At 45.5% G+C, this 24551-nt stretch overlaps 1 protein-coding gene and 1 non-coding gene across 2 annotated transcripts in view; one reads left to right on the forward strand and one right to left on the reverse strand.

Moving 5' to 3' along the window:
* LOC125541371 (uncharacterized) overlaps positions 1-15070 on the forward strand; it is a 63630-nt gene extending 48560 nt beyond the window's left edge. The window contains exon 4 of the transcript XR_015616041.1: positions 14708-15070. This is a non-coding gene — a transcript (uncharacterized LOC125541371). The remainder of the gene's footprint in view (positions 1-14707) is intronic.
* A 939-nt stretch (positions 15071-16009) lies between these two features.
* LOC147988228 (tyrosine-sulfated glycopeptide receptor 1-like) lies at positions 16010-18187 on the reverse strand. The gene has a single exon (XM_087534299.1). The coding sequence runs from the start codon at positions 18182-18184 to the stop codon at positions 16010-16012; it is 2175 nt and encodes a 724-aa protein (XP_087390425.1). The 5' UTR covers positions 18185-18187.
* Positions 18188-24551: the final 6364 nt, after the last annotated feature.

A 24551-nucleotide genomic window follows, 5' to 3' on the forward strand; every position in this document is an offset into this window, starting at 1 on the left:
AAGCTTGTCTGACTTAGTTCATGTTAAGGGATATCTTTGTGTTTGTGCGTGTGTTGAAGAAAGATGATATCTTCACCAATTGATCCTCGTGATCGGTTGTTGGATCTATTATCTTGGCCAAACCTTGATTTGAGTGTGGGCTATCGTCAAATCAAATCAGACCCAACGATGTTCGTATTGTTGTCTTACTTGCGATTGTCCCTCGAGCATACACCATTATATCTTTGGTCTGACCAATACTATCACATTGTTCACATAGTGGTGGAAGTCCAGTGATATGGAAATTCCGATGAGTTGCTGTTGAGCCCATCAGCGGCATTTTGTCTCCTCCATGATTGTGTTGAACATCCAGCTAGTGTTGGAAACTTTATAGGCATTGCCCTCATGTCCCGATCATGAAGCATATGTCCGGTTGAATGATGTGACTTCCTCTAATTCATGTGCATCTGATGTAGGTTGCCGCCATGAATTCGAGAAAGTTTGTTTTTGCTTCCTCTGGAATCATCCCAAGTCAGTCATGCATGTGCGAAGTATTCTATGGTCTGATAGACTGATCATCTACATTCTATACGTATCCCTAGCACACCAAGCCACTGATTGATTTGTTCAAGGAAAAGAAGTTTCTTCTTAAGGGTTAGACCTACGCAAGGACTTCGATATCCTCGTTGATGGTTCCCCCTGAACTCGGTAGTGTTTCATTTTAAGACTACCAGGTGATCATGCTTGTCTAGGACAACGTGTTCACATGCTTATAGCAGAACCGGCTCATGTTTTGGAGCTTACTACCATAGCTCATTCCCCTGAGAATCTCGCAACATCGTCTCGTCGATTTGTGTTGCAAACCTTCATTTTCCTTTCTAGACTCATTGAGTCTAGAATATCCTGTCACCAACCAGATCTGAATCTCAGGCAGATATGATGGTTGGAGCATTTTCCAAGAACTATAATATTGGTCTCTGGATAACCGGTAAAGTGGATGTCGTGGCCACCACATCCAGCCGGAAGACCTATTATTGTAGTATCTCGATTGAAGAAAGTTGGCCACCTTCCCATGAGGATTTCGTAGGATTTACCTCCGTAGTTAATCCTTATGGATTTATGAGCTTCCGAAGTCCGACCTTTACTTGATGTCCTAGATACCAAACCGTATCAATAAATGGGATACACTAGCACATCAAGGAGAACATTAGAAGCGGAGTGCTATATATCTCTTGGTCAATCATCCAGATTTCTTTCCCTTGGCCTCGCCAAGGTGAAATATGAGAAAGTGTTATCTTCCTTTGCACCCGCATTATCCATCAATATTCATCATGGTAGTAAGATGTGTTCCCAGGATCCTCGTCACGGATGTTGGTAAGACCTTGATGAGTATGGAAATGCTCAAGTTCTTGAGAGCACGCTCAGGCACTAGGTTCTGATGTTGTCGTTAACTGGAATGTGCCTCCGTTCTCTCAATTGTTCGATAGCCATCCAATTGGTAGAATCACCTTTGCCGGTGAACCTTCTCCCCAGTTACTAGAATCATTCCTAACATTTGCATTTTGTTCCCAGCTTACACCTCAGTAGCTGTTGTTCATGATCATCTTCAAAAGTGGACTTACCATAGGTCCCATCCATTTCCGATGATAAGCAAAAATCATCCATTGCGTTGTCTTCAACAAGGTAGTCCACATCATCCATCCTAGTCCAAGTATGCCATCTCTTCAAGCTATCTCAAATGATCAATTGTAAATTGCCTTAAGCTGGTATGAAGAGTTTCAACGATCTCTGAATCAAAAGTAATTCATTTTGCCACTTAAGGGAATATTTCTGCGAGTCACTTTCCTTAATATGTCTCGTTATGGTATCATGGCAATTATCTCCTCGCTACTTTGAAACCATGCATCATCCTACTTAAGCATGGAATTGTTGCCTACCAAATTTGAACCTTTATCATCCACTTCTTTACATCACCCCTGTTGTGTGTTTCGTGTCTCAGCTCAAGAGATGTTTTATATCTCACTCCATGAGTTGATCTTGAGTGCTCGATCTCCGAGGAGATCGATTTCTGTAGAATTTCTTTCTGCCATCATCATGCTGGATGAAGATCCCGAAAGCAAAGACGTCAAGATCAAGATGACGAAATGAATCAACATCCTCGGGAAGGGCAGTTGGATCGAGAAGACTGCGATAGTCTTGTGACCCCCCCTTCCTTCTTACCTCATGTCTTGAATCTCGGGCCGAGATTCTTGTTTAGTGGGGGTGAGTTGTCACATCCCTAGTTCTATTAATGCCTAGTGCTAGCATCTGGTGTTGTATCATGTTTAAATTTCAGTTAAACCTGAAATGGGGATTGCCTAAACCCTAGCACCAAATGAATTCAACTAGGTTCAATAAAAAATATATTTTCAATGACCAGATTGCCGTTTAGAAAAGTTCATGATTTTTGTTAAAGGTGAAAACCTCTACCAAAAGTCATGCACATATTTCTAGGCCATTCTGGATTTTTGAACTAAATCATATAGTATTTGAATTTGGGCATTTAAATACTATAAAACAATTTAAATGTTCAAATAATCCTAAACTAAAATGTTCCATGTTGGATATATTCCAAACAGTGGCCATGAGCAGTTTGGAGATTTTTGAGTGTGCCTAAGTATTTTTAATAAAGCCCAGAACAAAATAACAAAATAGAAAACAGAAACTAAATAAAAGAGAGAGAGAGAGAGAAGGACTTACCTGGCCTCACTGTGTAGCCCACCTAGTCGGCCCAGCTGTGGCCCAGCACCGTAGAGAGCCCAGCCCACCACCCCACCGCGTCGTCTTCCTCCTGCCAGTAGGAGCAGCTCGCTGTCGCGCGCGCGCTCGCCTGGCCACCTCCTGCTTCCTCCCCGGGCCTTCTAGCGACGGCACGGAGACGCCCCGTGGCCTCTCGCTCCTCTCCCTCACTCTCTGCTCTCCCCCTTGCCTCTGCTCCCTCTCCCGAGCACACCCGAGCGTTGCCGTCGCCGCCGATCGCCGTAGCCGTGGCCACCGGCCACCGCACCCCCTGCCGACATGCCCATCGACTCCGCTGCGACGCTTCGCACCTCCAAGCAGAAGAACGCAAGCCCGGATGGCCTCCTTCCCCGTCAACGCCGCCGTCCTCGACCTCGCGTGCCAGTGATGCCGCCGTCGATTCGCCGGGCCCCGTGCCTCCCCTGCCTCGCCAGCAGCACCAGCAGACCCACCGTGAGCTCCTGCACGTTTCCCCCCTAACCCTGTGGCTTGCCGCTCGCCGTAGTCGTCGTTTCACTGATGGCCGTAGCAAATTTCCGCCTGAGCTCGTCGTCGGCGTAGCTCCGGTGACCATTTGGTCACCCCGGCGAGCTCAACGCGTTCATAGTGCCCCGTAGAGCATTCTGAGCACAAAAACTAGCCCGCTAGCTCTCTGCAGCATCGAACCCGTGGTCGCCCGAACTCCGGCCGCCGCTGCCAAGCTCGCCGGCGTCGTTTCCGGCCTCCCCGCACCCAACCGCCTGCACCACTCGATGCGCGCGAGCTCCAGCTACTCGTAGATGGGCTTCGTCATTGATTTGGTTGCCGGAGGAAGATTTCCGAGCCTCGCCGCCGTGTCTGGCCTCGCCGGCGTCGAGTCGCCGGCAGGTTTGACCTGATCGGCCCGGGGTTTGACCTCCCTTGACGTGTGGGCCCAGGCGCCTACTTAATTAGTGTTAGGTTAGTTAGTGTTAATTAACTTAGCTAATTAGATGAGCCACTGACATGCGGGCCCTGCCTGGCTAACTAAGTTAGTTAGGGCTAATCCTTTTTAGGTTAGTTAGGTTAGTCGCTGACCAGTGGGCCCAATCCAGTTAGTTAGGGCTAACTAACTTGGTTAGTTGACTGGGTCACTTACCAGTGGGTCCCACTGGCCAGGTTTGACCTGGTCGATGCCTTTGACCTGCTGACATCACCCCGACGTCATGCTGACGCAGTATATGCTTCTGGCATTTTAAATAAGTCAGAAATGATTTATTTATTTTTAGAAAATACCCAAAACTTCTAAAAATCATAGAAATTAAACCGTAACTCCAAATAAGATAAATTATATATGAAAAATTATCAGAAAAATTCAAGGAATCCATCTGTACCATTTTCATGCATGTTAGAACAACTTAAGGCCACTGTTTAGGACAAATCCAATAAAGGGCATTTAAATAATCATATATGGAGTTGGAATTTGAATCTTGTATTCAAACCAACTTCATTTAAATGTGTTGCTAGTTGCATTAGCTGAAAACACAGCATATTGACATGTCATGATCATGCATCATATTGAGCATTGCATTGATTGTGTTCTTTCTGTGTTTGCCAGTGGTTGTCCCCTCTCGGTAGACGCTGCTCCGACGATGGGATCGATGACACCGATGAAGAGTTATATTATCTTTAGAAGTGCCAGGCAAGCAACCCATTGATCATTCCGATACAACCCATGTTCTCGCCTCTGCTCTTGTTTACTGCATTAAGACAACGCGATTCAAACTGCTGTGTGCTACGGTAGTTGAACCCTTATCCTCTGCATGACCTGTCATTGCCACAGTAACTAGATGAAACCCACTAGCATGTGTAGGAGTTGATTGAGCCATGTATGTGATTCCTACCTTGCTATGCCTGCTATGCTTAGAGTTGTGTCAGGTCTGGTTCATCTGGGTGATGGGCTAGAGTGATATGATTATGTCGGTAATATGAGGAATGTGTTGAACATGTTTTGGTAAAGGTATCGATGAGAGGCCATGTAGGATTACATGGTGGGTTGTTTCATTGAGACCGTCCCTAAGAACTGAGATTTGTATGTGTGATTTAAGATTCAGCTACTACCATGCATTGGGATCCTTAATTGACCCTCTCGGCTTCTTAATCACCCTAGTACTCTGTCCAGGAGTTGCAAATAGTTTCTGGTGTTTGTAGGTTATGTGTTGGCGGCCGTGCATAGCGCTGACCCTAGGGGTGGGCTATGTTGGGGTAGATACACCATGGCCGGGTATGCCGGGCGCCCGTTTGGCGTCTCGGGACCCTGTTCACATCGTTCGGGGCCGTATGTGGAAACCTCGGCCGGACTCCCTGCGGATGGAACCTGGATAGGCGATAAACCTGGATTAGAGACTTAAGTGTTTAGGTAGGCCGTGGCCGACACCCTCGCTGGGCTTCCGCTTGAAGGTTGCCGAGTACATGTCGTGTAAACGGCGGTAAGTGGTGAAAGCGTGTATGACGAAGTACACCCCTGCAGGGTATAAAACTATTCGAATAGCCGCGTCCGCGGTAAAGGACTACTTGGTTGCCTATACAGTTCATAGACAAGTGAAAGTGGATACTCTAAAACTCGCAAGATAAGTGTGAGTGCTATGGATGGCCTTCTCGTAGGGAGACGAGAGCGGATCCATAGTGGTGTATTGAATGGTGAATATGTGGACTCCTGTGCGCCACCTCAAAAGAGTTGCTTGCAGTCGTAGTTCAGATAGCCACCGAGTCAAAGCTGGCTTGCTGCAGTTAAACTCCACCACCGCCCTTTTGTTGATACCGATGCATATGTAGCTAGTTCTGATGTAAGTCTTGCTGAGTACCTTTGTACTCACGTTTGCTTAATTTATGTTTTGCAGAGAGACTTCAGTCTCGCTAGTAGTTCCGCGTGGACTTCGACGTTTAGCTTGATACCTCAGCTACGATCTTGTGCCCTCGGCAGGATCTGGTAGATAGTCAGGCTTCTTAGCCTTTTTCATTTGTAGATGTCTGTTCTCAGATATGTTAAGCTTCCGCATGTGCTTTGACTTGTATGCTATGATTGTTGGGTCATGAGACCCATGTTTGTAATATATCGCTCCTCGGAGCCTAATGAATAAATACTTGAGTTGTAGAGTTATGTTGTGATGCCATGTTGTATTTACACATATCGAGCATATTGTGTGTATGATTGAAATGCTTGGTATGTGTGGGGTCCGACAATCTAGTTGTTTATCCTTGGCAGTCTCTCTTATGGGGAAATGTAGTCTAGTGCTTCCATGAGCCATAGTAGTCCCCTACAGCCCGGTTCACCGGAGTCCTGTTAGCCCAGCACTACTGCTCAGGACACTTGACTGGCCGGCATGTGTTTCACTTCGTTCCTATGTCTATCCCTTCGGGGAAATGTCACGCGGTGACATCCGGAGTCCTGCTTAGCCTGCTACAGCCCGGGTTCCAGGAGTCCTGTTAGCCCAGTGCTACAGCCTGGATTCACACGCTGCTGACCGACACGCTCGATGTGAATCATGTATGCCTGTCCCCATAGGTTAGTGCCGCTTTGGGTTCACGACTAGCCATGTCGGCCCAGGTTCTCTGTCATATGGATGCTAGCGACACTATCATATACGTGAGCCAAAAGGCGCAAACGGTCCCGGGCCTTGGTACGGCGACACCCGTGGGATACCGTGCGTGAGGCCGCAAAGTGATATGAGGTGTTACCGGCTAGATCGATGTGACTTGGAATCGGGGTCCTGACAGATGATTGCTACTGAGGATGGTGGGTATGAGTCCGCTAGTGACTATGATGAGGAGACTTTGGCTCTTATTACACGTGAAGAACACGGTGGAGATGATTCTGATCATGAGACGCAATACATGGCTGCTGAAGATGCTGACAGGTATGAATGTTTAGTTGCTCAACGTGTTTTGAGTGTGCAGGTTACACAAGCTGAGCAAAATCAGAGGCATAATTTGTTCCATATAAAGGGAGTTGTGAAGGAACGTTCTATTCGCGTCATCATAGATGGAGGGAGTTGCAATAACTTGGCTAGCATGGAGATGGTGGAGAAGCTATCTCTCACCACAAGACCACATCCACATCCTTACTACATCCAATGGTTCAACAGCAGCGGCAAGGTTAAGGTAACATGTACTGTTCGTGTGCATTTTAGTATCTCTACATATGCTGATTATGTTGATTGTGATGTGGTACCTATGCAAGCATGTTCCTTATTACTTGGTAGACCATGGCAATTTGATAAAAATTCTGTACACCATGGTAGAAACAATCAGTATACTCTTGTTCATAAGGATAAAAATATTACTCTGCTTTCTATGACTCCTGATTCCATTTTGAAAGATGATATTAATAGAGCTAATAAAGCAAAACAGGAGAAAAATAAGAGTGAAAATTAGATTGTGGCAAAAGAATTTGAGCAACAAATGCAGCCTACTAATAATAAACAATCTAGTGTTGCTTCTGAAATTAAATTGAAAAGTGCATGTTTACTTGCCACCAAATCTGATATTGATAATCTAGATTTTAGCAAATCTGTTTGCTATGCTTTTGTGTGCAAAGAGGCATTATTTTCATTCGAGGACGTGCCTTCCTCTTTGCCTCCTGCTGTCACTAACATTTTGCAGGAGTTCGCTGACGTCTTTCCACAAGACGTGCCACCGGGATTACCACCTATTCGAGGGATTGAGCATCAAATTGACTTAATTCCTGGTGCATCATTACCCAACCGTGCACCATACCGTACCAATCCAGAGGAGACGAAGGAGATTATGCGTCAAGTACAAGAACTGCTCGACAAAGGTTATATACGCGAATCCCTTAGTCCTTGTGTTGTTCCTATCATTTTAGTGCCGAAAAAGGATGGTACGTCGCGTATGTGCGTTGATTGTAGAGGCATTAAGAATATTACTATTCGTTATCGTCATCCTATTCCTAGGCTAGATGATATGCTTGATGAATTGAGTGGCTCTACAATATTCTCCAAAGTTGATTTGCGTAGTGGATACCATCAAATTCGTATAAAATTGGGAGATGAATGGAAAACAGCATTTAAAACTAAGTTTGGATTATATGAGTGATTAGTCATGCCTTTTGGGTTAACTAATGCACCTAGTACTTTCATGAGGTTAATGAACGAAGTTTTACGTGCTTTCATTGGACGATTTGTGGTAGTTTACTTTGATGACATATTGATTTATAACAAATCTTTGGAGAAACATTTGGAACATTTATGTGCTGTTTTTATTGCTCTACGTGATGCACGTTTGTTTGGTAACCTTGGAAAGTGCACCTTTTGCACCGACCGAGTATCTTTTCTTGGCTATGTTGTTACTCCACATGGAATTGAAGTTGATAAAGCCAAGATTGAAGCTATTGAGAGTTTGCCGCAGCCCAAAACGGTCACACAAGTGAGGAGTTTACTTGGCCTCGCTGGTTTCTATCGGCGTTTTGTGAGAGATTTTAGCACCATTGCTGCACCTCTCAACGAGCTTACAAAGAAGGATGTGCCTTTTGTTTGGGGTACCGCACAGGAAGAAGCCTTCACGGTATTGAAATATAAGTTGACACATGCTCCTTTACTCCAACTTCCTAATTTCAATAAGACTTTTGAGCTTGAATGTGATGCTAGTGGAATTGGATTAGGAGGTGTGTTATTACAAGATGAAAAACCTGTTGCATACTTTTCTGAAAAAGTGAGTGGGCCTAGTCTGAACTATTCTACTTATGATAAAGATTTATATGCTCTTGTTCGGACCTTAGAAACATGGCAACATTTTTTATGGCCCAAGGAATTTGTTATACATTCTGATCATGAATCTTTGAAACACATTAAAAGTCAAGCAAAACTGAACCATAGACATGCTAAATGGGTTGAATTCATTGAGACTTTCCCTTATGTCATTAAACACAAGAAGGGTAAAGAAAATGTTATTGCTGATGCCTTGTCTCGTCGTTATACTATGCTTTCATAACTTGACTTTAAAATATTTGGTTTGGAGACCATCAAATATCAATATGTTCATGATGCTGAATTTAAAGATGTATTGCAGAATTGTAAGGAAGGGAGAACTCGGAACAAGTTCGTTCTTAACGATGGATTTGTGTTTCGTGCTAATAAGCTATGCATTCCAGCTAGCTCCGTTCGTCTTTTGTTGTTGCAGGAGGCGCATGGAGGAGGATTAATGGGACACTTTGGCGTCAAGAAGACGGAGGATATACTTACTACACATTTCTTTTGGCCAAAGATGAGACGGGATGTTGAGCGTTTTGTTGCTCGCTGCACTACATGTCAAAGAGCTAAGTCACGACTCAATCCTCATGGTTTATATATGCCTTTGCCTGTACCTAGTTTTCCTTGGGAGGATATATCTATGGACTTCGTTTTAGGTTTACCTCGAACAAAGAAGGGGAGGGATAGCATATTTGTTGTCGTGGATAGGTTCTCGAAAATGGCACACTTTATACCATGTCATAAAAGCGATGATGCTGTTAATGTTGCTGATTTGTTCTTTCGTGAAATTATTCGCTTGCATGGTGTGCCAAATACTATTGTTTCAGATCATGATACTAAATTTCTTAGCCACTTCTGGAGATGTTTATGGGCTAAGTTGGGGACTAAGCTGCTTTTAGTACTACTTGTCACCCCCAAACTGGTGGACAAACTGAAGTAGTTAATAGAACATTGTCTACTATGCTTAGGGCTGTTTTGAAGAATAACAAGAAAATGTGGGAATAATGTTTGCCTCATATTGAATTTGCTTATAATCGTTCATTGCATTCTACTACTAAGATGTGCCCTTTTGAAATTGTGTATGGTTTCCTACCTCGTGCACCTATTGATTTGTTGCCTCTTCCATCTTCGGAGAAGGTTAATTTTGATGCTAAAGAACGTGCTGAATTTATTTTAAAAATGCATGAGTTAACTAAGGAAAACATTGAGCATATGAATGCTAAATATAAACTTGCTGGAGATAAGGGTAGAAAACATGTTGTGTTTGCACCTAGAGATCTTGTTTGGTTACATTTGCGTAAGGATAGATTTCTTAATTTGCTCAAATCAAAGCTAATGCCACGTGCTGATGGTCCTTTTAAGGTGTTAGAGAAAATAAATGATAATGCATATAAACTTGAGCTGCCTGCAGATTTTGGGGTTAGTCCCACTTTTAACATTGCAGATTTGAAGCCTTATTTGGGTGAGGACGATGAACTTTCATCGAGGACGACTTCATTTCTAGAAGGGGAGGATGATGAGGACATCAATACCATTGTTACACCCACAGCCCCTGCTGCTATACACACTGGACCGATTACTAGAGCTCGCGCACGCCAATTGAATTATCAGGTACTTCCGCTTCCTGGTAACGATTCTAATGTTCATGAGAATATGATGCTGCCTAAATTCGATACATTTGTTTTGCTTACAAATGAAGGGCCTAGCTTGGACAAGAAAGATGAACCTCGGAGCAAGTTCAAGCATGGAGATGATGGCATGCGCAAGGGGAACAAGAACGGAGTTACAAGTGATGATTCCAGGACTCTGAAGCCACCATAATGAGTGCATGAAGCATGGGACGAAATATACAAGATGCCACTTCATAAATTTCGTCCAGAGGCTATTTTAGGTGCTGCGTCACCTTATTATTGGGCCAGGCCCATGTATTTTCGAAGTACTTAAGTATAGGCTGTTTTTAGAGTCCGTATGTGTGGGGAAACAAGAGTTAGGGTTGGTTTCGGACCCCTCCACCAAGGGCCACGAAATTCCCCCTCTCTCCTCCATATATACAGCCCTTAGGGCATCGTTTAGGCTTTGGGTTTTGTTTAGATTAAAAGTTCGCCACTGCAACTTCGCGTACTTCATTTGTGTCCAACGACCAGACCAAGACGTCACAGAACCCCACCTTGATCAATAAAGCTTTTATCTTATATTCGCAATATCCAGATTGCAATCTCAGTTTCTTGCTTGTTCTTCATTTGCTCGCAGGAAACAGACCTTCGTGGTCAAGTTGATCGTGCTCCGGCGTGGTCAATAACCCTCGGAAGTTGGTTTAGCGATTGCTAAGGCGCGACGTCTCGCACGTTCGTAGTCGGATCGTCAAGGTTGACTCCCACAGAAAACGATAGCCACCATTTCATTGAAACATCGGGACACCTTTGCCTCTATCAAGTAGCGCCTTACACATAAACGCTCTGCTACAACAAAATTAGCGGCAGCGCTGTTTCTAAAAGAGTGCTACTACTATGTGTAGCTGATCGGCTTAGTGGTGGGAATTTTTCTAGTAGCGCTTTTACAAAGGGACGCGCTACTGCTATATGTGTATCCGCAGCGCGGTTATTTCTTGCGTGCTATACTGCTGTCTAGCAGTAGCGCCCTTTTTTAACATGCGCTACTGCTAAAGTTCTGTGTATAGGCTTTTCCCTAGTAGTGTGAGGACGGCATATTAAAGATTTCTCTATTGCTTTTTTGTTATCGATCGAACAAGCATGTCTTTGTAAACATAATGTTGCAATGCATTATACCGCCGTAAACTATATGTATGTAAAAATACAGCGTGCAAGCAGTGGCCAGTTGCATACATAAAACAGTTTCAACTTGATTAACTCTGGCCAGAGTGATATACATAATGTCACAATGAGGCTGGCCTTGCTGGAGTGGAGTGTACCACGGCGATCCAAGATCGCACTTCTGTAGGAAGGGGATGCGAATACGACATTCTTCCACTAGCATGCTTTCTACTGGACCGGAAGTTGGAGAATGTGATCCACAGCTTCGTCGTTGATACCATGGTTGTTTCAGAGCATGTGCCCATGGCAGATGCATCCTATGGACAGTTCAACTCGCTTATGCGAATGACCGAGGAGCGTGAGTTCTCGCCGAACCTATCATTCTAGGATCATGCTCGGAGGACTTGGCATGTCTCGAGTCTCCCTTCTCTGAGGAGGTGCGCGAGGTGGTGAGTGTTAAGAGTATATTGGCACTGGTTTGCATTTGGTAGTATAGGATTTGTAATTTATCTACTACCTTATCTCTAGGAGAGGCTTCTTTCCCTCCAAGCCTTGTACACTATATAAACTGCCCAAGGGCTTAAAATACACATCGACTTCTGCCATATTCATTCTTACATGATATCAGCTACAAGATCCTAAACCTAGCTCCACCAAAGCTTCCCCGCCATGTCGCCCCAAAAGAATGATCTGTATGATCTCCACCTAGGGCAGCACAACCCGTAGCTAGGGTCCATCTGCTGATCAATTTCATTGGCTGTCTTTGAGTCTCTTTATTACCATGGTCGGTTTTTCTCTTCGCCAATCGCTCCACAAGCAATTATTTTGGTTTGCCGACCATATATCAGATTGTGCCGCCGACTACTTCGACATTGCTGTCGTCCCTACACCGGTCAACTTGTCACAAACTCATGTGGATAGGGAGGCCGTCAGCCGTATGAAAGGACACCTAAGCCCTAATGGTAGTTTGGTGTTGATGATACATTATTAGTTGGGATTATCGAGTGATCTATATGCATAGTCCCAAGAAAGGAAATGTATGTAGGTTAGAGACCCCCCCCCCCCCACCCACCAAAATAAAAAGGCAAAAGGTGGGTTTGCATCGTAATTTTCCAGAGGTTTTGGATTCTTTGAGTATAGGAAAAGCCACACTAGAAAGAGGGGTTGAGGTGGCGTTCAAGTTGGTGGATCACAACATTAAAATATACTCCCTCTGTAAAGAAATATAGTATCGTTTAGATCACTAAAGTATATGCCATGTCCACCACAAAGGTCAAAACATAAACCTACACGACAACATTCACTTTAAGTTTCCCTGTGCCAGCCTCTCTGGACAAGGCGAAGCTAAGGTCCGGAACTCCGGGTTTTGTCCCATAGCTCTTGAATTGCTCCGGAGTTAAACCCCGCAGCTCTGGGTTTTATCTTTGGCTCTGGTGGTTTCGCGATTGGATGGACCATAACTCTGCACTTGTACCAGATCTTATCTTTGAGATTGTAAGTCCATGTCGAGAAAACAGTCAGTCAGTCAGTTAAAAGCAATAGGCAGCTAAAACGACTCGGGCTCTCGCGACCGCGTCGCCCCCACGAGCGACCGGCCGCGCCCCGGTTCCTCCTCCGCCAACTCTCCCTCACTCGCCCCTCCTCGCCACCGTCACCGGCGTTTGCCGCCGTGCCTGGCCCGGGCGACGCTGGTGGCGGTGGCCCCCGGCCATTGCCCTCTCGGTTGCTCTCCGGCGCGGGGCGGAGGACGCCGGGGGGTGCTCCCTAGGCGGCGGCGGTCCGGCATGGCGGCGGGGCTTTCTGGCGCGATGCGGATATCGGCTGGACGGTGGCGTCGCCGTTGGTGGCGCGGCGGCGAGGCCAGGCGGCGCCTGCTCGGCCCAGATCTGGGCCCTTCGGGCCCCATCTGGGTCTGGGCAGGCCGACGGCGGGGCGGGTCGGTGGCGTGTCTTACAGGAGGCGGGGGAGCGGCGATGGGCGTTGGGTGGCTGGCGGTGCTGGCGCCGCCCTGCTGCAGCATGGCCGGTGGGGCTTAGCGGGCCCGATTCGGGCCTGGCCGGGCCAGGGGTGTCCTGGTATGCCCTGCTAATGCGTCCAGACGGCGACTGCGACAGTGCCGGAGGCACGAGCCTCCTGCACGACGGCGGAGGAGGTGGTTCCCTCCCGCGCGGCTACGGCGCCGCTGCTCCCATCGACCAACTCCTCCTCTCATCGTTCTCTTGGCCTCGTGGTGGTGATCTCAGTGAGACGGCATGGGTGGCGTTGCGACCGCGGTGGCGCATGCTGGTGGGCGGCGAACTGGCTGGTTCGCTCCGATTCGGTTGGGCGGTGGGGTTTGGAGTTGGGAGAAATCCTTCCCGGTTCTTCCGGCTCCGATGCGGTGACGCCTGCGGGTGCCACCATTCCTCTCTGGAGGGTGTCGGTGGTCTTCATTCCCCTCTACCCTCCGCGTGCCGGGGGAAACCCTAGGACACGTCCAGCGAGCAGCGTCATCGGCGTCGCATTCCTTCCTGGAGGTGTTGTTTGGTATGCGGAGGATCGGAGCCTAGGATCGTGGTGGGTAGATTTTAGAGGGCGCAGCGGTAGTGGGCCATCCGCGCTTTGTCGAGCTGCCGGTGTTGGCATTGTTTCTTCTTCTTTTTCTTTGGCTTGTTGTGCTGCTCGCCCCAGCGTATGCTCTGTGATCGGTGTTGGTGCTTTGGAATACAAAGCGGGGGAAAACCCTTTTTTGGTAAGTCCATGTCGATAATTTTTGGAATTTGGTGGGTGGGGCGGAGCGGCTATAAAAGCCACCCCTTCTACCTACAACCCCAACTTGGGATCAGAGTTGCCTCCCATTATTGACCTTGACAAGGCTTGCTTCCCCCCTTTGCCTCCAACCAATCTTGCTAAAACGTTGTGAAATCAAAAAGCAACCCTAGATCTACTTTTCTACCAAGCCAAAATCGTGATCCCCTACTTGTGCTTCGCCAAATTCTTCTCTCGGAGTTGTGGGGACTCCTAGGCGGTAGGAGTCCATTCTGGAAGCTTTTAAGGTGTGGAAAGCTCCGGGAAGTGTTTGTGAAGGTTTGGTGATCAACTCAAGGACAACCACCAGTGATTGAACTCCTACTTTTTGTGTGAGGTTCAAGGAGAAGGTGAGACTTTGTGGCGTCGAGTGTACTTGGTGTTGCCGACACCTCTCCAATGGTCACTAGCTTCCACCCAAGAAAGTGAACATCAGGATACATCTTCGTGTATGTGTGCCTCAATTATTTCATACCATACTTTTGTCACTTGTGATTGTTTATCTTGCTTATCGTCATATAGGGTGTATCACTCGTGATTGGTTACCTTATTTACCTTGTGGTTTACCTTATTTCCTCGGTTATACCAAAGCTTTGTAGTTTGTGATTGTTTACCTCTGTTGTTTATCTTGCTTATCCCTTGTTTATCTTGATTACCATCATACAGTGACACCGCACCCGGTCGTCTTCGCCACTCTTGCAAACCGAGGTCTCCCTTGGCTACCGCGGCCTCCCTAGACATGGCATCGCCACCGTTTGGACATGGTCTTCATCACACCATCATCTTATACCTCGCCTACTTTGAGTACCACCACGCTTCTACACGCAATCAGCATGGTTCTATGATGAAATTGAGCTTAAATGTAGAGTTTGAGAACTAAAATGGCCATTTTGAAAGTTCAGGGACTACTATGAGCCTCAAGCAATAGTTAAGAGACTAAAACGACTATTCTGTCAAAAGCAAAGATAGGTTGGCCTAATGGAGGATAGAGATTTTAGCCAACATTATTGTCCTTGATAGGAACAATGTTGCCCCAGCTCAGGAAAATTTTAGTCCCTGTGTGTTATGAGGACTTCACGCCAAAAAAAAAAGACTTGTTTAGCATGGCTCCGGTCTGGCAGTGGATTCTAGGGAGGAAGCGTACAGGACACTTTAGGAGGATCAGTTTTCTCGTGATAGAGAGGGGCTAAAGCCGTTTTTGGCTAAGAACCGGAGCTGCAAAAAGTGACTCTTCCAAAGAAGCATCTAATGAGGAGCCGTGCCAAACAAACCCTAAGTACACATTTTGTTTCTTTGCGAAGGACTGCATCTGGATCATGGTTTAGTGAATTTCAGTGATTTCAGTTTCCATTTCAGCCAAATGACCGAAATATTCACTTGAATTCAATTTTTTTTGGAAATTTGAAAAAATATTTTGAAAAATATTTGAATTCCTGTGTTGTACTGAAATTATTGAAATATTTTAGCTGAAACGTAATATTTCAGTGTCTACTGAATTTACTGAAATTAAGTGAATTTCACCGAAATCTCACTGAAAGTGAAAACCATGATCTGGATACAAGTTCTTCGAGCTCTAAATTAGCATAAGCGATGATTAATGGTTATGAAAATTGAAAAGGGAGAAATACAAAATGGCCAGTTGACGCACGGTTAAATAAAGAACGTCAAAGGAAACACAAAATACATACACAAGAATGGATCATTTGGGAAAGTAGGACATGGAACACACAAAATACATGTACAATAGTGTTATAGTTCGAGGTATTAGTGTAATCTAAGTACCTCTTGAGAACAAGATAAATACAGTACATAAGTAGTAGGGCCTCTTGCATTGAGAACAAGCTATTGATATATAAGGTGAGAAGACATTATTTGACAAGGTGGACATGGGTATGAACCACTGTCTAGCTGTTTCTTAACTTTGCTGGGTTCAGCTCAACCTGTTCCAAATACACGAGGTAGCACGAATTACGACTGAAAGCAGCAGTGAAATGTGGAGAGAACTAACTGCTCGTATAGCACTCCTAGTCCAAAGGACACAGCAAAGGCGACGGCGAAAATGATCTTCTCGCTGCAGTCCCTTGTGATCATAATGGATGTCGGAGCTGCTTCTGTAGGATAATTAGGATTACACTGATGAGAAAGCATAGAGCCACAGAGCTTTGGGTTGCCATCAAAACTAGAATTTGGAAATGTACTTAATTGCCCTTCTGTTGGAACAGGCCCTTCCAGGTCATTGTTAGAGACATTGAACTTGGAAAGGAAGTGCAAATTTTTCAGAGCCGCCGGGATCTCACCCGTAAGAAGATTGCTGGATAAATCAAGAACCTGCAGGTTCGTGAGGTTACAGAGAGAATGTGGGATTTCTCCATCCAATCTGTTGAAGCTTAGATTGAGTGTATTGAGTGCTTCTAACTGACCAATGTCTCCAGGGATCCTCCCAGTGAAGTTATTATTGCTCAAGTCCAGCACTTCAGGGAAGGCACTAGCCTGGCGGTATTGATGCCAAAAAGTCATATAAATAGGCAGGGCAAAATAACTTGGATCCAAATGAGCTGCAGGCTTGATTGATTTAAGCATTGTCATATCCAATAGTTCCGTTGGAATCTTCCCAGAAAGGGTGTTGTTTGATAGGTTCAGATATAAGAGACAGTTTAGGTCCTTGATCCAGCTTGGTAGTTGTCCTTCCAATCGATTGTGGTTCAGAAGTAATACCTCCAGGTTTTTGAGTTTTGACACCCATGTTGGCATCTTACCAGTTAACGAGCAGTGATCTATTCCAAGAGCTTGCAGATTGTCAAAACCATCCATGGTTTCGTCCTGTGGCATGGCTTCACGCATGAAGTTCTTGCCCACGAACAAGGCCCTGATACTATTGGACCTCTTTAGGATCTGAAATGCCTTTGTGATGTTTGTGAAGGAGTTGTAATAAAGTGATAGGAAGGTGAGGGACTTGAGGTTGAGGATCCTAGGAGAGAGCTCACCATGGAAATTGTTTCTAGACACTCGCAGTGCCATCAAATTTGTGCAGAAGTAGATGCTTTCCGGAATCACACCAGTGAAGTTGTTTGCTGCAACATCTAATCGTTTTAGATTTTGCAGCGTGGCAAAGTTGACACTGCCGAGCTCTCCACCAAACTTGTTGTTCTTGAGGTTAATGTCTGTGAGGCTTGTACAGTTGCACAGACTCGGTGGCAGCTCCCCAGACATCTGGTTGTAGTCCAAAAGGAGCTCCTCCAATCTCCTGAGCTGGCCTATGGATTCTGGAACCTTGCCAGTGAAATTGTTCTCTCCAAGGTCTAGAGCAGCCAAGCGAGTGAGCTTGGCCACGTGTGCACCATCAAGTCTTCCTCGTAACCCAGCGTTGCGAAAGGAGAGGCGCTCTAGCAGGGAGGTAGATTTGAAGAGTTCATCCGGGATAGTCCCGGATAGGTTGTTATGACCAACCCTGAGCACCCTGAGCATGGAGCAATTGCCAAGCGCAGGCGGGATGGCACCACTCAACTTGTTGTACTGGATGTCAAGCACAGCAAAGGAGGATGGTGATGCAAGGCAGAAAGAAGACGGCACCTGCCCGCTAAAGCTGTTGTTGCTCGCGTTGAGCACCACCAGATTTGGCGTCAGCTTCCATGAGCTCGATGGAAAATCTCCGGTGAACATGTTGCTGGAGACGTTCAGCGCCTGCAGCGGCAGCAGCCGGCCGTGAGTGGCCGAAGATGCTGCTGCTGGCAGCTCGCCTAGCTCTCCGCTGAGGCGGTTGAAGCTGACGTCGACGACGACGACCCTGCCAGCCGACACGAGCGGCTCGAGTGGCAGGCCACCGGACAGCGAGTTGTGGGAGAGGTTGAGGCGCCGCAGTCCGGTGAGGTCACCAAGAGCCGGCGAGATATGGCCTTCGAGGCCTCTGTTGGCCAGCGAGACCTCGACGACCGTCCCGTCCATGTCGCAGGTGACGCCGTCCCATGAACAGCAGTCTGCCGTGCCGTTGTTGCGCCATGACACGGCAAGGCCGCTGTCCCTCGTCAGGACGGCGAGAAACTGGAGGAGGGAGCCTTTCTCCTGCTCGACGCACGGTTTGCTGGCGTGAGAGAACATGGAGAGCGAGAGCAGCAGTACGGCGAAATTGAGGCCAGACAATGCCATGGCCACCAACCTGCTGCTGCCTCTGATCTGATGCTTTCTGTGCAAGAATATATATATAGTGCCCGGATCGAGTGCTCCCACTACTAGTAGCAGTAGTCAAGACTCGAGTAGTCTGCTACGGCATCAGCTCGATATATATATGGAAAATATTCTTTATCGATATATGTTCTATTTCTACACATAAAACTTAAGAATGAAATAAGGCACTACACATTAGTTTTGATGTCCTGTAGAAGATATTAAAAGACCGCAAGCAAAGTATTCGTGTGTTAAAATGTTGATGGGGATGTGATTAATTCTGTGCGCACGGCAACCCTATATTTAGCCATTATTTCGTATACTCTCTCTGTGCGCACGGCAACTCTAAATTTAGCCATTATGTCTTGCACTGTTACGAGCTCTTAAGTCAGTCAACACAAAGCAATTGAGTCCAAGTTGCTGGTGCCAAGACCAGACCATAGACCTCGCTCAAGTCTTGGTCCTTCCCACACACAAAGAGAGTAGACGCATGATGCCATGTACCTAACTGCAATCCAATTTCTTGAGTCTACACTAGCAAAGCAACCACAAAACACTACACTAGACTGGAATGAAAAGATTTTTCTGCCCTCTTGGGTGAGTAAAAATCTTCTGGTCGGAGACAGATATAAACACGATACAAAATACACGATGATTGGCTTTGTAAGGTCATACAAATACCATTTTCAAATTCATAGCGCGGAAATAGCATCTAAACGGGCCTATCACAGCACACACTGCATTTTTCCTTTTTAGTCCTACCATCTAAACTCATAATTTACCACTAGTAGAAAACAGGGCTGTGGTCACATCGCAATATTCACATTAGTCCCGGTTGTATTACTAATCGGGACTAATGTTAGCATTAGTCCCGGTTCGAGCGGCTAAAGGCATTAGTCGGTTCAAATGGGCCCTTTAGTCCCGGTTTGAGACACGAACCGGGACTAAAGGGCCCATTTCTCAAACTCTACCCCCCACCCCCCTTATCGCCATTTCAGTTTTGAAAAAAACAAAAGAAAATGATAAAAACTTCAAAAAATAAAATACTTCGAGATGTAGTTATATTGCTTCTACTATTTAGGAAAATTAAAAAACTTAAATTTGGACATGTTTTGCAGAAAAGTGTCATACAAAAGTAAAACGGCTATAACTTTTGCATACGATGTCGGAAAAAAAGTATAATATATCAAAATGTTCAACACGAAAATCCGCATCCGATTTTGACCGCGTACGGCCTGTTTGCAAATTTTTAGAATCCTCAAATTCTAAAAGGAAAAAAAGATATGCTCAAATTTCAGTTTTTTTTTATTTTGGTTAAATCCGGTCAAACTACTTATTCAAGAAGTATTAGTGTTACTACATAATTATTCAAGAATATTAGTGTTAGTAAATAATTATTTCAATTTTTTTGAATTTTGGTCAAACTATGGTCAAACTACTTACTCAAGAAATATTAGTGTTACTAAATAATTATTGTTTTTTAGAATAATAGTTTCAAACTCAAATAGTGAAACATGTGACTTCATGCTGAAGCTAAACTCCTGAGGGTTAATAGGGTTGACATCTTACTATTGTCAGGAAAACAACAAGTGCAGACTTGGAAACGAGGGGGAATAGAACCCGGAAGTTAAGCGTGCTCAGGCTGGGGTAGTGAGAGGATGGGTGACCGGCCCGGAAGTTAGATGATTTGGAATGATGAGGAGTGATTAGAGATTAGAGCTTAAATTGAGCAGTGATGAGGGGTGATTAGAGATTAAGAGGTAAAATAATTCAGAAATTTGAAAATCGAAAAAAAATCAAAAAGAAAATCAGAAAAAAAAATTCGTAAAATTTCCTTTAGTGTTACCAAGCGGGACTAAAGGTGGAGCTCCAGACAGCAGCCACGTGGAGGGCCTTTTGTCCCGATTCGTATAAGAACCAGGACTAAAGGGGGGGGGGGGGCTTTAGTACCGACCCTTTAGTCCTGGTTCTAGAACCGGGACTAAAGGCCCTTTAGAACCGGGACAAATGGCCCTTTTTCTACTAGTGTACTGGGCTTCTAAGTTAACTTAGTTGTTCCATAACACGGAGTTCTGATGACATGCTAAGGTGGTACGCTCTATTGTAGATTTTATTTGACCATAGTCCAAGTTTTATTGGGTTTTCATAACAGTTTGCGGTTTCATGACAAATTCATACAATATCGCTCGTAATAAATTCGAGGCGAAGGGGCCCCCACATCGTCCCTTGGGCGACTCGGGTGGTAGAACTGCTGCCGTCGTTCTAGCCCTTCCGCCTCCTCTCCTCCTCGACGTCGTTGGCCTAGGCCGCCAGGCCAAAGCCTCTCACGGTCGTCAACAATGGCGGGAGCTCTCCCGCACATTCGTATGCTCTACAACCACCTTCCTCTCTCGACTGGAACTTGCCACCCGTGTTTGGCTCACGCTATCGCTGCCCTGGCTGGGCCTCCTTCTGGCAGCTCTTCCCCATGAGGCTAGCCATAGTGGGGGTCACTTAGGTAGTAACTTAACACATCTCAAGACAATTTTGCTTATGTGGCAAGTATTTAATGAGGAAAAAGGTGCTTGTGGTAACATAATATGTTACTGTAACATAGCGTTTCCCGAGGCAAAATGAGTTTATGAGCTAATAATTGAAGCAATCTATAACACTACTACAATGTTACTTTACACTATGGAGGTAGTAACTTAGACTAGTGTCATATGCATGACACTAGTATAAGTTACTCTCCACTATGACCAGCCTGATAGGCGAAGTCTGGCATCAACGTCCAGCTGTGTGGACGTGGTCGCAACCGCCGGCGTGGTTGGGTTTTGCCTCGCCAGATCAGGAATGACGTGGTAGTGGCCGTTGTGGGGAGGGGGGGGGGGTTCGGCCACCGCTGCGGTACAACGGTGTGTTGGAGCTGAGGGGCTCCATGCTGGGGTAGCCGCGTCCTCACTGATGCCGGTTGGGGCCGGATTTTTATGGATCCGGCTTCTCCATCTCCGGCGGCTATGACGGCAACCTGCCACGACGGCCTCACTGCTGATTTTGGTCGCCATCGAAATATCTTCATGATGGATCTTCTCTCTAGATTTGGTGGGTTCCTTGAGTAGTGGGAGGCAATCTACGGACTACGGATTGACACAAATGGCATGGTTGTGCAGTGTCGGCGGTTGGTTTTCTAGTCCAACATATGTAGCCGCTGGGATCGCGGAAAAGTGGTGGTGAGAACATATGATTGGCTTCGACGAGCTCCAAGGTGAAAATCTAGGTCTGACCCAATTTGGTTATACATGTCAATGGTGATGTTTTTTGCTTTGTTACCTTGTTGAAGGCATCGCCCGGATATGCTTGGAAGGTTTCTGCAAGGTGGAAACCTAGAAACAGACCTTTGGTGGTTGGATCCGGTGACAGAGATGCTTGAACGCCGCTCCCATTCTGAAGGCGTTTCTGTTGAACAACCCCATTGCCCTTATGAGTTCATGAGATGGTTGGTGTGGATATGGCCATAGTTGTAGTCCATGGATCTCGTATTTGATCTCTTTGGGATTTTTTTTCTTTTTCCTCCCTTAAGCATAGCTTTGGTCTTTATCACTTTGCTACTTGCCAGCTTATTTTGGGTGTATGTATGCGCGCGTTGGCATTGGTTATTTGCATCCTAGCTATGCAGAGATCAATTGTGTAGTCTCTATGTTTATATCGACTTGATGCATCATTTTGAGTTAATAAAATCTACTATTTGTCGGAAAATACTAATAAAATTTCATGTAGTGATCAATGAAATTTTGTGATTGTAACTGACCTTTGTGATAGGAAAAAAAATACAAACACGGAATATTGAGAAATACTATTTTTTTTCTTGGATGACAAAGCAAATGGAAGCATGTACATGCCAACGTAAACTCTCTTGAGCCAAATAGTCCAACGTAAGTAGTACCAATTAACATATTTCAAACAGAAGTCTGTAGATCCTCTTTCGCTGCAATCACGGGCAGATGGCGACGTTTCTTCTTCGAGCTTGTTTTCCGGGCTTTGATCCTACTCGAATTCGTCCTTCTAGACGTAGTTGACGGGGCTTTAGCATAGATTCCTGCCATCTCTTTGGGACAGTGAGGTTACGGTAATTTCTCGTCATGTAGCGATATTTGATGTCAGGTGTTTCAGATCTATGCAAGAGTTCAACGGCAACAACTGCAGCTCCAGGGCGCTGGTCCTTAGGGCATGTGCACGAAGATTTTCTGGCTGTCATCGATAAGGTCAAGCCGGCTCGGCAGGGGAGCGGCGACAACAGCACGTCAGCAGCTAGTTCTGGCGGCAGTAGTGGTCGTTTGATGGTTTCAGAATCTCGATGTAATTTTTTTTATGTTTGAGATGCTCTGTACTTCTATTGAACTTTTATAATAAATCTGATCATTTTCGAAAGAAGAAAATACGCGAGAGAGAGAGATAGACTTGGGTTTAGTCTACAATCCTATTCCTAGACGACCAAAGTCCTGCCTTTTCACACGAGCACCAAATCGTACCACACCAAGACTGGCCCAACCGGCCGCACGCCTTTTCACACCAGATCAAGAGTTAAAAGGCGTGTTGGCGAACGAGGGACATCATGTCACACACACGACAGGAACGAAAGATTTGCCCTCTCGGATGTGTACAAATTTCATGTACGCTGATATATACACATAGAATAAATAAAATAGAAACCTGAGGATTTAAAAATTACATTTTTCATACTCCCTTTCCTCCGTCCATAATGTACCTTGTAAAAAAGTCTTGCATTATGAGACGTAGGCAGTATTTTGTAGGCATGGTAAAGAAAGCATGTTAAATCTGCAAAGTGTCGTTCTGCTTCCGAGCTCAAATGAGCTCGGGTGAACAGTGAATTCAAAAAAAATCTGACATTTTTGTGTGATAAACTTTAACAAATTTTTTATGAGCATGCAAATTTTCACTTTGAAATGACATTCGTGGAAGTCACAGCTGGGTTTCAAATTTCAATTCCCGGTCTAGCAATCAACATTCCCCGGCTGCATGTACACAAAAGCAACCATAATATCATCATCCTAGACAAAGGAAATAAATCTTCTGGACACGCACAAGCAGTGATGATCACGATGGGTCACGGCACGTTACAGTTCTAAGGCAAGGCACTGCCCAGTGAGTTGCACAATTAAAAAAAAAGGCACTAGCTCTAGGCTCTCCACACCACTCAACAAATATTACGTTGAAAATAGACAAGAGAAGCCGGAAGGCAACCCAGCAGGAACTCCCTCAAGCCCATGCGAGCTTCTAATCAGATGAGTTGGTCCTTTGTCCAGCCAAATGTTCTTTCTTCACTGCCTTGGCCGCCTCCCTGAAAATGAAAATGTCACACATAACTATTTAGAGGCCTCCAGGGTGGACCTCAAGCTAAAAATGAGGACAGAATACTAAATTTGTTACAAAGATTTCTCTATTGTTTTCTTTATCGAACAAGCATTTCTGTGTATCGTTGTGACGAATTATATATACCACCATAAAAGAGCACGAGTTCACATAAATAAACAAATATGTACATTCCAATAGAGCGTGCAAGCCGTGGGATACATAGAACAGTTTCAACTTGATTAACCCTGGCCAGAGAAATAAACATAACGACACAATGAGGCTCGCCTCGCTGGAGTGGAATGTACCATGGCTTGTCCGCGATTCAAGATCGCGCCGCTGTAGGAAGGGGATGCGAATACGGCATTCTTCCACTAGCACGCTTTCTACCGGAACAGAAGCAGGAGAATGTGATCCACAGCTTCGTCGTTGATGCCGTGGTGGTTTCAGACCATGTGGCCATGGCGGAGGCATCCTATGGACAGTTCAACTCGCTTATGCGAATGACCGAGGAGCGTGAGTTCTCGCTGAACCTATCGTTCTAGGATCACGTTCGGAGGACTTGGCAAGCTTCGAGTCTCCCTTCTCTCTCGGACTGGTTTGCACTTGGTAGTATAGGATTTGTAATCTATCTACTACCTTATCTCTAGAAGAGGCTTCTTTCCCTCCAAGCCTTGTACACTATATAAACTGCCCAAGGGCTTAAAATACACATCGACTTCTGCCATATTCATTCTTACATGATATCAGCTACAAGATCCTAAACCTAGCTCCACCAAAGCTTCCCCGCCATGTCGCCCCAAAAGAATGATCTATATTATCTCCACCTGGGGCAGCGCAACCCGTAGCTAGGGTCCATCTGCTGATCAATTTCATTGGCTGTCTTCGAGTCTCTTTATTCCCATGGTCGGTTTTTCTCTTCGCCAATCGCTCCACAAGCAATTATTTTGGTTTGCCGACCATATATCAGGTTGTGTCGCCGACTACTTCGACATTGGTG

This window comes from Triticum urartu, chromosome 1A, assembly GCF_056163025.1.
Source record: "Triticum urartu cultivar PI428250 chromosome 1A, HENAU_Tu73, whole genome shotgun sequence".
NCBI lineage: Eukaryota > Viridiplantae > Streptophyta > Magnoliopsida > Poales > Poaceae > Triticum > Triticum urartu.

Coding starts and splice junctions, on each gene's coding strand:
- LOC147988228 (XM_087534299.1), bottom strand. CDS start 18,184: ATGGCATTGTCTGGCCTCAATTTCGCCGTACTGCTGCTCTCGCTCTCC.